Source organism: Gavia stellata, chromosome 7 (genome assembly GCF_030936135.1).
Source record: "Gavia stellata isolate bGavSte3 chromosome 7, bGavSte3.hap2, whole genome shotgun sequence".
NCBI lineage: Eukaryota > Metazoa > Chordata > Aves > Gaviiformes > Gaviidae > Gavia > Gavia stellata.
In genome coordinates, this window is record NC_082600.1 from 16809362 (window position 1) to 16823459 (window position 14098).

The 14098-nt window shown below is 37.5% G+C and overlaps 2 protein-coding genes across 2 annotated transcripts in view; one reads left to right on the plus strand and one right to left on the minus strand.

Moving 5' to 3' along the window:
* Nucleotides 1-506: 506 nt before the first annotated feature.
* GSKIP (GSK3B interacting protein) lies at nucleotides 507-2370 on the minus strand. The gene is made up of 2 exons (XM_009820461.2): nucleotides 2083-2370; nucleotides 507-1453 (listed from the first exon to the last, which is right to left on the minus strand). Exons 1-2 carry the CDS (start codon nucleotides 2368-2370, stop codon nucleotides 1292-1294), a joined length of 450 nt encoding a protein of 149 aa, XP_009818763.2. The 3' UTR covers nucleotides 507-1291.
* Nucleotides 2371-4090: 1720 nt separating this feature from the next.
* Nucleotides 4091-14098, plus strand: part of ATG2B (autophagy related 2B) — a 47455-nt gene continuing 37447 nt past the window's right edge. Inside the window, exons 1-6 of the mRNA XM_059819168.1 lie at nucleotides 4091-4252; nucleotides 7921-8083; nucleotides 9807-9959; nucleotides 10953-11055; nucleotides 12383-12545; nucleotides 13018-13197. Of these exons, the coding sequence (XP_059675151.1) occupies nucleotides 4091-4252; nucleotides 7921-8083; nucleotides 9807-9959; nucleotides 10953-11055; nucleotides 12383-12545; nucleotides 13018-13197 (924 nt within the window). The remainder of the gene's footprint in view (nucleotides 4253-7920; nucleotides 8084-9806; nucleotides 9960-10952; nucleotides 11056-12382; nucleotides 12546-13017; nucleotides 13198-14098) is intronic.

Here is a 14098-nt window from a genome sequence, read left to right on the forward strand (position 1 = left end):
AAGCATGGTGGAATAATGGCAGGATTATTTAAACAAAGATGCACAAATACTGAATAATACAAGAATACAAAAAGTATGAACGTCACAGAATATTAGTTCAACAGTACTGGTATTTCTAATCAACTGTAATTTTTAAAAAGTCTACTATTCAGTACATACTTGAAAAGTTACAGCAGAACAACAGATTTATAAAGAGATTTGTACCAGTTTTTAAGTAGAAAATACAAGTTATATCTTCCAGTTTGTATTAGTCTTAGCAAATTTCATACAGCCTTTGGTTTCAAACCAATACAACGCAATTAACGTTACAGCGCTTACTTAGTATTCATTAGGAGAGGATGCTGTACAATTGAGGGAGAAAATGTGAAAAACAGGAGTACCAAAGCACTGTATTATAGAAAGAAAAGGCTGAAGCAAAAATACTCCTAGGTATATCCTGTACATCATGTAAACACACATTCAGAATAGTAAACAGGCTAAAATGTATTCCAAGCCTCTCCCAGTTACAGTATAGCATACATATATATATAGCACATATATAGCATAATCTTTAGGAAATGTAGCCCATTACATCCTAATTCTGTGCTTAACTCATTTGTGATTCAGACAATACATTCATATATTAGCAGTACTTCTCATTTATTATTTTGAGTTTGCTGGTTGCCATAGACAAGGACAGATCAAATAATACTGAGCCTTGCTATTAACTCAGATACTGTCAGTATACAAGAAACGCCCAACTGTTCAAGAACTATCTTTCTTGTTATCAAAGCTGCGAATTTTCAGATTTATGTATAGCAAATCAAGCTGAAATTCTGTTCTTTGCAGAACAGTAGTTTTCCCAATTATTTTTCATTAATTGGGTAAAGCAAGTAGTTAGCTTATATTTTATAAAGCAGATATGAAAATTATCGGTAAGCACACACAAAAAAGAATTACTACTTGTATATATAACACTCAATCTTTATATATTTTTTCAGTTTTGAATAAAACACTTTGAAAAGAGACCAAATTTTTTGAATGTTTTAAGAAGCAACTTACTTGCTCACCTACAACAAAAAAGAAAACAAAAAAGTTTATTAATTTTGCAATTTATTGAAGTGGCTTTTAATAGCACTGTGATATATGCAAATCCACTGTAGCAAAATGTTATAGAGTAGTACTAGCATGAATTAGATATTAATGCAAGAAATGAAACTTAAGATGTTTGTGATTACATTTTTAAGAAAGATCTCAGTGCCTCATACTAAGAACTCCTTCTAGAATTAAACCTTCCTCACTTCTGGGTAAATCATGACTGACTATCTTTCTTCAAAGCTTCTAGTCTTTGTAGTAATGCATTTCCAAACACCTCTCGATATGCAGGGCTGAGAGAGTCCAATAAGGAGTAGACAGTTTCATGGTACGGAGTTTGCAATCTGTCATCAGTCTGATCAAAATCATAAGCTACTACCTGCAACAAAGAAATCACTGGTTAAATTTCTGTGGTTAGGATGACCTTGCTATAGGAAACAGGTATCATAACATTGAACTTTGCCAGTCAGAGTAGTACAGTAATTGAGAACAAAAGATACTGGATTTAAATCACAATCTGTGCTTTCTGCTCTGGGGCTTAGTGGTAATACAGTATTTAGACAGTTTCAAATACCTTTTATCCAAAACTCAGAATATTAGTAAAATCTATCATTACGACGTTTGAAAAGAAATCTTACATCTACACGTTTGCACGAAAAATACAAATGGTACAAAAAGGAGTTGTATACATGCTGTATTACTGACTTATCTAGGTACCCAAGAAACCCAAAGACTGACATGCCTATAACAAATGCTGCTTCAATCTTCATCATTTTGTGTCTTAAATAAATGCCCAATTTTTCATCAACTTCCCTTCTTGCTTTGTTGGACGTTAACTAACTGAAGTTCCACTTTCTAGGAGAAAACACGTAGAACAGGCTTTCATAAAAGTACAAGAGAAATATGTATGCTGTTTCGGTGTCAATGAAGTATTTTTCTAGGCAACTTTTGAACACGATCATTGTTCAAAACAAAGACGCTTAAGAAATTATGAACAAATTAGTTTACCCTGAGTCCTGCTTCGGTGAGCTCCAGGCAGTATCTGTTTCTTTCCCTGGTTTCCACATTGATATATGCCACATCCTCTGCACAGGGAAGGGTTTTTGAGACAAACATGTTGCTGACAGCAAACAGAACATCATTCACAACAGCTTCAGCTTCTAGTCTCATATCTTTCACATCCGTTCCTTCAAAGTCTTTATAATCAGAATCCTCTTCAAACCCCCTATTATTGGGCAACTCCATAGGATTGCAATCAGTCTCCAGTCTGCATATGGAAACATTTATATTTGTCATACCACTATACTCAATATATATTAACACCATAAAACAAGAGTTGTACCTTAAGCAGATGTATTTAACATTGTCCAAAAAAAAACAAAACATGAGACCCAGTGACTTCCATAACTCATGAAATGACATTCCAGAGAACTCAAAACCAAGATGTTGAGAACAACTGCTTAGAAAGGTTACATTAGCCCATAGAAGCAGTATCAGTACCACTATCACTGAAGTTGCTGCTTCTTATGCAAGTAACTTGCATTCTGTTGTGTAAGACTCTGTTATGATTCAGCAGCACTTTGCTGATCCGGAATGCAGTAGGAAGACAAGTAATGCCTGGAAACACTGAAATCAATAGCTGTAGAAAATAAAATCCTATTGTTGGTGAATTTAAGGAAGACTTAGAAAAGTCTGTGAACTAAATGGGTTATCAGAAACTATAAACACATATTAACAACAGCTTTTTGTTTACAATCACTGAAGAACAATTATCTTGTTAGGCTTTTATGCACAACTGTCAATACATTTCAGAGACATACATAGCTGGCCTTGGTAAGCAACTGTTACCGAAAACGGACAGGCTCTGTGGGGGTTAGCACAGCGGCTCCCGCATTTGCCTCTCGGGTATCAGTGTCACCATGAGGCCCCAGCTAACTTACACCCACAGGGAAACCTGCCTGAGGCCAGCAGGGAAAACCCCTCGGGACAGCTGAGCCCTGCTGCCAGGAGGGAATGGGGGCTGGCAATAACCGGTCTGCAACACGCAAGACACTCACAGCATGAGACTCGTCCCTTCCTGACAAATACCACCTCGGACCTACAAACAAATTCCAAAGAAACCGAAGGCAACAGGGCTGCGCGGCCTCCCCGTCGCAGTGAATCACTCCCATGTCATGGCAGCAGAACAGCCGCGGGTCACACCTGCGCCACTGCCCCGCGCAGCGCGGGCAGGAGCAGGGCGCCACCCCCACCGGCAGCGCCGCGCCCCGGCAGCTCACCTACCAGTGCCGGCGGCGGGCGGCCGAGGCCCCGCCGCCCGACCCCAACGGCTCCGGACACAGCGGCGCGTGCCGCTCCGCCCTGCTGCTTCCCGCGGGGCCCTTCGCTAGAGAGGCGGCGCCCACCGCCACCCGCCGCCTCGCCCCAGCGCCGCCTGGCAGCGGAGTCCCCCTGCGGCGCGACACCGCCCCCTCGCGCACCTCCTGCCCCCGCTTCCGCCCCCGCCTCCTCGGCAACGCCACTTCCGCGCGGACGTCACGGTGCCGGTGACGGCGTTCGGCGGGGAGGAAGGAGACAAACAGCCTGGCTCAGCCCGGCCACCCTCGCCGGCGGCGGAGAGCTGACGCGGGGCGGGGGGGGGGGGGGTGTCCGCCCGCTGCCGGACTCCAGCCCCTTCCCCTGCTCCGCGCACTGTTCTGCTGCGCAGCGCGGCTGCGGCGGCCCCCTCCGCGCTCGCGGGCCGCCGGGAAGATGGCGGCGGCGGTGTCCGAGTGAGGATGGGGCTACCTGTCAGCGGCTTTTCGCCCTGAGGGGAGGCGGTGCCACCCCACCGGCGGTGTGAGGGGCGGCGGAGAGCCCCTGCGGTAGCCCGCGCTGAGGGGCGAGGCTAGGCCCGGCGGCTGCCGCTCCCCTCCCGCTCTCCGCCCGCCGGAGGGGCCAGCTCCGGCCCCGTCCCGCCGCCCAGCCCCGACCCCGTCCCGCCACCTGGGCCCGCGGCCCCCGGCGCACAGCCGCCATGCCGTGGCCTTTCTCGGAGTCCATCAAGAAGAGGGCCTGCAGGTACCTGCTGCAGAGGTACCTGGGCCACTTCTTGCAGGAGAAGCTCAGCCTGGAGCAGCTCAGCCTGGATCTGTACCAGGGCACCGGCTCCTTGACGCAGGTCCCTCTGGATAAGTGGGTAAGAGATGCCGGCGCTTCACCCCCTCGGCTCCTGCTGCGTCTGAGGGACCAGCTGATTCCCTGCCCCCGGTTGCCACCCACTTTATTTTCAGTACCCGGCCTCCTTTATGTAAAAAGTTACAGCTGTAATTAGCGTTTTATCCAGGGAACTCTTCTCTCGTATGTAAGCACTTAAAACAGGAAAAAAAAGACCATCTGGTCATTTACTATGGATATGTTTTTCTAGCCACACTTTGGTTTTGTTATTTTTAATTATGAGAAAGGAAACAAAAACTATAAGAAGTCAGTGGCTGCTGTTTCAGGGAGAAGGAGGTAGTGTAACCCAAACTACTAGAAATTCCTGCTGTAGTTACTGAGGAGCATGTTCATGGACTACTACTAGAGATGATAAAAACATAAAGTAATCCCTGTTCTGTTTGTGCTTTGTCTTCATCTTGGAGGCATCTTAGTTCTTATTGACACTGTTATGCTGAGCTTAGTCCATGTAGATCTATAAAAATTGTCCCCTAGTCTTGCAACACTGAAAGTACTTGTTGACAAATGGAAAGCTGTTTTTAGCTGGAGTTTGCTTTGCAGGTGGGCTGTCAAGCCTTGAACAAGCTGAAGCTTTTTTTTCAGTCCCGGTGTGTATGTTTTTGTATATATATGTGTGTGTGTGTCTATACACACACGTATGCATACTTCCAGCCTACTGTGGTGTTTGTAATATTTTGGTAATTAACCCAAGAAACTTCACAATGTTACTGAATTCTACCTGCTAGTCAAGTGACTGTCATGTGGAGCCTTAAGCACTGCTGTGCGTCAGTCATTGACTTCCAGGGTAGCATAGGTGATGAACTAGGTACACAGGCTTATTGCTTTACAAAGTACTTTCAAAACACATCTTTACTGTACTATGTTCTGGTATTAGGCCATGCTGGGTACATTTTAAAATAGTTGTGCATATGTGGTATTTTCAAATAATGCTTTTCCAGTTGTTTGTGTGAAAATATGTTTGAAAGTGGCAGGAGACTGATGTTTGCAGAAATGCTCAATATTACCAGTGTTTTAGTGTGGTTTTTTGTTGTTTGCTTGTTTGTTTTCTTCTTTTCTTTTCTGCCTGTGTCTGTAGCTTGTTTTCTGGGGCAGGCGGTAAGGCTGTCTCGCTTTAATTGAATTATTATGCCCTCTAGTGGGTATCACAGCACCCTTCGCTACTGAAAGTGACATTATTTAAGATCTAAATACTTTGAAACAGCAGCAGTTATGGACCAGTGCTAAATGAACAATTAATTATGTATACGCAGTGATTAAATGTATATACAATAATGGTTAGGTTATCTTCCCCCTTTGTAGATCAGCATTTTTCTTTTTGGCTTGTAAACAATGACATGTTTGAGGTTCTCTGCACGTGACTTACTCGTGTATGACAGATTGCAAAAACAGATGTCGCGGAAGTACTACAGCTCTTTTTTTTTTTTTCCCCCTAGTCATTGTAAGCTTGTTCTCTATGAATCACCAGGATGACTGTATTTTTAGATATTATCTTATCCATTTTTACGGATACTTCTGTTCATCTTAACATTGTAGATACTTCAGCCAAAATTGTACGTATTTATAGAGATATATAGGAATACCTGGGGCTATTAGTGTAACTCCTTTGCCTCTTGGGACCTGGGCTGTTTAGAAAAATCAAAATGTTATCCATGATGTTTGTGGTGGAATTTTAATATATATTGAATAGTACTTTCGCTACGAGTATTACTGTGATTTCCAGCTGGAGATTTTCAGACAGTAACGTGGGAACAAGTTGTGGTGTGAATACTGTGCTTCAGTTTTAAAATTTCACTTGGAATGCTCTAATTGCTGCTTTCTGGGAACAACTGGCTCATTTATGAAGTAATTTAGCTATAAGAATACTGGATTTTTTTTTTCTTTTAGATAGTAAATTTCTATTTCAAAGTAATAAGGAATGTACTAAAATACACTCATTTTTATTGCCATGTATGTTCATAGCAAAAAGACATCTGAGGTCAGATTTATGCAAAATATGGTAGCTAGCTTACTTCCTGCTATAGCAAATTATTTTGTAAAGGTTAAAGTAATTTAAATGAATGTGTGATATTTTCAAATATAGGTTTCATGACAAATAACTTTTTTTGCCTTATCTTATGCTATTATCACATCTATAATTCTTACTTTTAGTTCAAAACGAACTTTTAATGTCACTGAATCTTAGTTGATTATTTGATTCTTAAATAATTTCCTGAAAGAACTGTTTCAGGTTCTGTTTCTTTAAAGCTGATGTCTTTCTGCTGCTTGAGTGGACTTTGGAACAGAAACTAGAAAAGTCAAACATGCAAGCAAACAAAATTCTAAAAGCAAAGTTATTAAGAGCATAAGCAGAGCAACAAGTTAACATGATGGGAAAATTGCACCTGAAGACATAAGAATGAAAAATGTCATTTTTCTGAAGACTTTTTTTGTTTATTTTTAAATTTTTCTGCATAATTAAAACAACATTTTAAATATAATTTAAATGGAAAGCAACTTTTAAAATCCTTATTTTTTTAAAAACTTTTGATGTCGAATTTATGCATTTTCTCAGGTAAAATCGGTGGCCCTGCTCAACACAGGAAGGTCAAAACCACACTTTTTTTTGCCAGATGAACATTGTGTTATAATATTACAACCCCAGTCTTCAGTAGGGTCTTGTATATATTAGAAAGTTGCACTCCCTGGATTCGGTATGTGATCTAGATTGGTTTTTTTTTATTTTCTTAAAACAGCCTAGATAGTTCTTGTTCAATAATTTCGGTTTTAACTAAGTTTTTGAATCGGGGATTTGCATTTTTCTTTTTAAACATAAATGCGAAGAATTGTTTTCTTTGAAAATAGGCTCTTTAGACTCTGTATGGATGTAATGAAAGATATATAGTGCAACATGTAAGTCTTTTCTGAGGATTGTGGAAAACTTAAAAATCCTAAGTTACTTCTTCAGAGCTGGTGTTCCATTTTTTTCTCATCAATTTCACTTACTCTGATACTGAGGGCAACTGGATTGTAGTTTTGTTTATAATGTCACTATAAAGGACTGGATTAACAGAACAGTTTCTGTAGAATATTTGTCTGTCCAGCAAGCTTCACTTTTTAAATTAGTGCTGAACATTAAACACATTAAAATATGATTTAGAAATGGCAAGTATGTTTTACAGCAAGAGATGATTATTTGGTTCTGTTGTTCCAGTGTCACAGGGAAAGTTAAAATGAACATTACATCGAAATTACATGCTAGTGAAATACTCTTGCTGCAGAAACCAGGTACTTTTGGCGTTTTTACTGTCAGCCTGTTTTTAGCCTTCTTCAAATATTGCCGGAGGAGGAATAGATTAACTTGTGTCAGTACTGTAGTATTTATAACAGTAAGATATCAGAATTTTTTTGTAGAGTGCAAAAATAAAGGTTATACAGCTACCACAGAGAAATCTGTATTATGCTGAAAGCTAAGTAATTAATGTGAAACAAGTTATGATGGAATCAAAATACTTGAAAGTGGCCAGTTTATTGTCTTTCTGAGTATAATTAATTTTCTGGTAGCCGCAATATGATTTATTTGTTATACTCAAAATTATGGATGTGATGATTTTTTTAAATTATTATTATTTTTATTTTATTTTCTTCTTCTAGTGTCTTAATGAGATCCTGGAGTCTGCAGACGCACCTCTGGAAGTCACAGATGGATTTATACAATCAATTTCTTTATCTGTTCCATGGGGGTCGTTGCTACAGGATAACTGTGCATTAGAAGTAAAAGGATTAGAGATGGTCTTCAGGCCAAGACCAAGGCTTGGTAGGCTTATTTTATAATTTTTGAAAAGGAGATTCTTTACAGTTTTTCAAAGGCAAAAGGCTACACTTGCTTTAGTCACTTCTTAGTCTTAAAGTGCCATTTAATTTGCATAATAAAAAAGAAACTGTCAGGTGTTCGTCAATTGGTTGTCAAGTGTTTCTCAATTGATTGTTGTTTTGTTAAATAACTTAAAATGTTTATAATGTTCCTACTGTTGTATCTCTTCTTCCAAGCTGTTTCAGACATACTGAAATGAAAATAATACTATGTAGAAAGGAGTTTCTGTTAGCTAGGTTTTTTGGGTGTTGTATGCCAAGTGCTGTTAGTCAGCATTAGTAGCTGGCTGTTAGGTGGTAGTAGGATGACACAATAGCTTAAGACTATGGGGAGGGGTTACTCTAAATACTTACTAACTCTGATCATAATGCTGAGAGGATTGGCTGAGCTCTTCTAGCTTGTCTGTATCCATATGAATCTAACTGATCTAGTTTAGACTGTCCTGGTGATAAATTTTCACTGACTATCAAACCTCCATAAATTCTGTTAAGATGTGTTGTTATAGCATGTGTGGGACACTTAGGGCATTTTTAGTCTGTGGAAATTTTGAATGATTGTCTGAAGGATTTTAATTTGTTTTCCTTTTTATAGTGTAGAGAAGATGGAAGAAAATATTTCTTTAAATGCATCATAAAGAAGAGAAAAAAATGCATAAACCCTATTTTCCATCTTTTGCAAATTACCTTAAGTAACTTGCTTATATATATGCTGCATTTCATTCTTATTTGTTTAACTGGAACTAAATTTGGAGCTATCTTACTTTCTTATATAAGACTATTGCTTTGAAAGAATGGTAGTGTTAGGAGGAAGCTTCATTTATTCACTTGCATCCATTTAGTTATCTTTGATGCACAGTGCTTTATAATACAGTAGGAAAAAACCACGATACTGGTTTTATCACACTTCTATGGCCACATGGATGTTTCCAGACCTGAATGCCAAACTGGAATGTTTTTCTTGTTTAACATGTTTGTATTTGTGCTAGTTTTACTAGAGTATTATAGTTGAATTTGATTAACTTTTCTCATCTAGTTTTATAGTATTTGCTCACAATGGGCTTGGCATTAGCTGATAGGAACACACTGTTGATTAAGTTAATCTGGCTGCTAAAAAAACTTGTTCAGCTTAATATGTGCTGTGTTGTTGGATTTTATTATGGTTTACTTATTATGTCAGGTCTGTGTTAGACATATAAAATGTGTTCTAATATGCTAAGATAACATCTTAAACCTTGTTTAGTCTTTCCCCATCTAGGATATGTTTCAAATGGAATAAGAAACCTGAAATTAATTCTAAAAAAAACCAAACTTATTTCCTTGATTTAATTTTGCTGGTTATGCCTGCAAAATCATACCAATATAATAAAAGTACTTCAGAAATCATTCACTTAAACCAGTGCTGAAGATTAGTTACACTAAATCCTGGTTTCATCTTGTTTAAATTGAGTTTTCAAATACCAGAATCTTATCAATGCAATCTAAATAGATTAAAGTAATTGTAAGGTAGTAAAGTGTAGAGAGATTGTAACTACATTTGGTTTTAAGTATGACTTCTTACTAAGCTGTTGAAACTCTTTTCTGGATGTGCTGAATGTATTATTTAATTTTGTCTTTATTGTTTCAAAATGTTCACAGTCAAATGTATTAAGACTTCTCTTACTCCATAGCATCTGGGTCTGAGCCTATGTATTGGTCAAGTTTTATGACCAGTAGTATGCAGCTTGCAAAAGAGTGTCTTAGCCAAAAATTGACAGATGAACAAGGAGAAGGGTCCCAGCCTTTTGAAGGACTTGAGAAATTTGCAGAAACTATTGAAACAGGTATGAATTAATTATTGAGATCTGAATGAATACCTGAGATTAAATCAGTTTATGTTGTGTCTCAGTTTTACAGAATGGTATCTTGTTTGCCATAACTTGTCTCACAAATTTTCACTTGTTAGCATTACTTATAAAATTTAAACAGGAAGGCAGGACAATTGATAGTGTTTTCGAAGCGGGGGGAAAAAAGCCCATTTACCTACTAAAATATGTATATACTTCTCTCAGTGGACAGAATGAACGCTACTTCAGGGCAAATTGGTGTTTGTTTGCACCAGAACAAACCCAGCTAAATCTGTGCTTGAATGATTTGTGAGATGCCTTAGTTTTGGAGGTTCCAATTTAGTTCATCACACAAACTTAGATTGTTAGTGGTGATGCTGTTGAGGGAGAAACAGAGAATGGCTTTTCAGCTATTTTTTCACAAAGCTGACCTGTTATGACATATGTATCTCAATAATCACACTGTGTTGTGAGAAGTACTTTAGAAACTCTGTTTTTTGTTGTTGGTGGGTTTTTTAAGTGGAAGAAACTAAGGAGTTATGACCACATTGTGCAGTGGAGAACCTTGTACTGAAATGTCTGAGCTAAGGGAAATGTTTAAAATCAGATCTAGAAATAGAAGTATTCAGCCAAAGTAGTGTGGTGCTATAGCAACATTTAGGAGTTCAAACATAGTGCACAATGAAATACTTTCTTTGAGGACCGTCCACACTGAACCATAGAACAACTTAGTCTGAGTTGTCACTTGCTCAAATATACGTGCATTAAAGGTCCATTGCTTGAAATGGATGTACATACTAGACATGTAATAGGAGTTTACATTGCCACTTGATGTCTTGTTACATTATTAAACTCAATTGATTATTTCCACTAAAATAAATATTGAGAACTTAAACAAAATGAAAGACCGTTTTAAATTGGTTATAAAAGTCATTGTTGAGTAACTTGGCTTAAATGCTTGCGTGGTATCTTTTTGTTTTCTCATTTAAGTTCTAAGAAGAGTGAAGGTTATCTTTTTAGATACTGTTTTGCGAATAGAACATGTGCCGGAAAACTCTAAAAGTGGAACTGCACTTGAAATCAGAATCGAAAGGTAAAGATTTTTTCTTTTAAAACCTGTATTTTTTTTTCCAAGGTACTTCTTGCCATTTTCCGTACAATATATTTCACCCGTGCACACACACTCTTAGTATAGTCAGACACTACCTCTTGAGCACCTTTTTTATAATGCCAGCGAGCATTTTCTCCACTCAACTTCCACCTAACATGTTTAAGCTAAGGATATTTAACCATCAAATTAGAAGAGTTCTAGATTTTCCAAAGGTAAGTTAATGACCACTTCTACAATTAATGAATACCATTTCTCAGATGTTCAACAGTCTATGGATATTATTGGCAAATCAGGCTATGTCTTACACAAAGGGGTTTTAATATCTTAACAGTTCCTCTTGTATATCGAAGACACTTTCAGTATTTTCAGAAAGAAGGATACAGTCCTGAAAAAAATTAAATTGGAAGATTTTTAGGTGCTCTGTGAGCTTTCAGAAGAGCCCACATGTATTCTGTAATTACTTTGAACTTGAATAATGTACGTGTTCTAAAAGTATTTTTTCTGACCTATGGGATAGTATAATCATACTTTCTTGCAAAGTGTGGAAATCATTACCAAATAGAACTGGTTCTAACTGAGAATTGCTAGTGAAATACATTTGGTTTTAAACGTTTATAAACTTCAGGTTGTTATGTTCAATTCAGGAGAGATGTCAGTAAAATTGTGATTATTTTTCTTATGGAAGTCCATTCCCAGAACAAACCTCCTTTTCTGTACTTTAAAAACTAGATTGAAACAAACTGTTAAATAACATGTTGTTTTGGTGTTTGATACATTTTATTTATGGAAAGGTAGGTGTATTTTTCCACTGTAAATTTTATTAAGTGGAGACTTGAATCTTTTTAAGAGTTTACTGTTTATGCTCTCAGTATTATAATGTAAGAAATTTTAGTTTCACAAAAATCTTACAGGATTGGAGACTATTCTCTCAATTTTCAACTTTCATTTTGACACAGAATGTTACTTTCAAGCAGTACTTTTAGACAACAGAAAAATGTTAGATGGCATATTTAAAAAAATTCAGATTCTGAAGGAAGAATTGTGTGTGTCCTAATGGAAACGTGTATAGAAGTGACACTAGGATATATTCACACTGGAAACATGTCACAATTGTCCTGTGGTGTCCTGTAGAAAATTAAAGATTTCCACCCATTCCCAGAGAGTGGTGGTTTCTCCTTTCAGGACAGTCAATGGCATTGTAAATCATATGAAGAGAGAGAGCATGTACAAACTTAGAGGCTAAATGGCACAATAAAGGTAACAATTTGCATGCACCTGCCATATTTATTTCCTTGCTTTTGTCTCCCAGAACTATGTACTGTGATGAAACTGCAGATGAATGCTCTGGAATTAACGTACATCAACCCACAGCTTTTGCTCACAAGTTACTGCAGCTCTCAGGTGTCTCTTTCTTCTGGGATGAGTTTCCTGCATCAGCAAAGTCCTCCCCAGTGTGTTCAGCTACACAGCTGGTAAAATTAAATACTTTATATAAGAATGTAAATTGATGAAGGATAGAGTATATTGTTATATATCAGATTAATTCTGAAGGATATAGGAGTTGAACTTTCACTTGAATCTGTGTTTGATAAGTTCCATAATCACTTCCTGTTGATTTTGAGGAGGGGGCAGGAAATAGAGACTCTAGGACTGAGTAAAATTTAGGATGTACAGTACTGGAATCTGGTTGCAACTTTAATGTGTAAAAGTCCTTCTATAATTCACTGTTCTGTGGGAACTTGCTCCACTTTTTTGCAAAGACCTAATGTTTCACATTTTACATGCCTTGTTTCTTTCAGAGTTACCAATACATGTTTTTAATGCCACTGCCAAATTTATATTTGTGTAAAATGATCATTTGTGTGATAAGTTTATTTGAAATACTTGTGGGGTTTTTAATAAGAAATGGGATACATTCTTATTCCTTCTCTGTGACATTTTAAGGCAACTGAACCAAAGCTTTCACCCAGCTGGAATCCAAAAATCATTTATGAGCCACATCCACAGTTAACAAGAAACTTGCCAGAAATTACTCCTTCTGACCCTGTACAGATCAGTAAGCTGATTGGTAGAATGGAGTTGAGCCTAACATTAAAGCAAAATGAAGTACTTCCTGGAGCTAAGGTTAGTCATGCTTTCCTGGTCTTTAACTAAATTAATAGTTATGTAGGATTTAATTTTTTCAACTGTATACAGAAAATGGTGAGATTCTCAAGGGGACAGAAACGCCTTAGTTTTGTTTTAGAGTCTCAAAACTAATATATGTCTAATAAGACATCTTTAATGTTGCCAGACAAGTCAATAGCACACTGAAATCTGTTAAAGGAGAATTCCTGTATGTTACGAGAGACTGATTTTATGTATTGGAGTAACTCCTGAGAAAGTTGTTTTGTTTTCATGAAACTCCTGCTATTCTTTTATTCTTTTATTCTTGTAGCACTATGACTTACTTTGCCTATGTATGTATCAAATGTTTAACTGGTTGATTAAAATCACTTTTGTTTTAAAAGGATATAATTTACTTCAACAATTACAAGTAAACCTTACATGGTTAATTAGGTTGCAGCATTGCAGCATTGTAAAAGTAACATGAACATTTGTACTTCTGAATTTTTATATTAAAATTTATAGTAAATCGAATAATAATGCTATATTTAAATGCTACTAGTTAAAGTAATATTTTATTTGACTTTTACATAAAGATACATGAAGCGAAGCAGTTGAAAATAAAGCCCTATTTTTTTTTTTTAAAGTGTGAGTATATAAGTAAAGTCGTGTAAATATATTCCCCTTGTCTCCAATTTTACAGTTGGCTGTTGACCTGTGTTCTATAGTGCACTATAGTCTACAGAAAGCAGAAAGTATCTACTGCAGTGGAAAAGTTTCTTATGTTCAGCGATTTCTAGTCAATCCTTATAACTTGTCTATTCAGTTAAGAAAAGCCCTTGAAAAGTGAAATAATGTATTTTGTTTGGTGTGAAATAGAAAAATGCTAGGTATTTCAAAAGTATGAATAATTAATGCA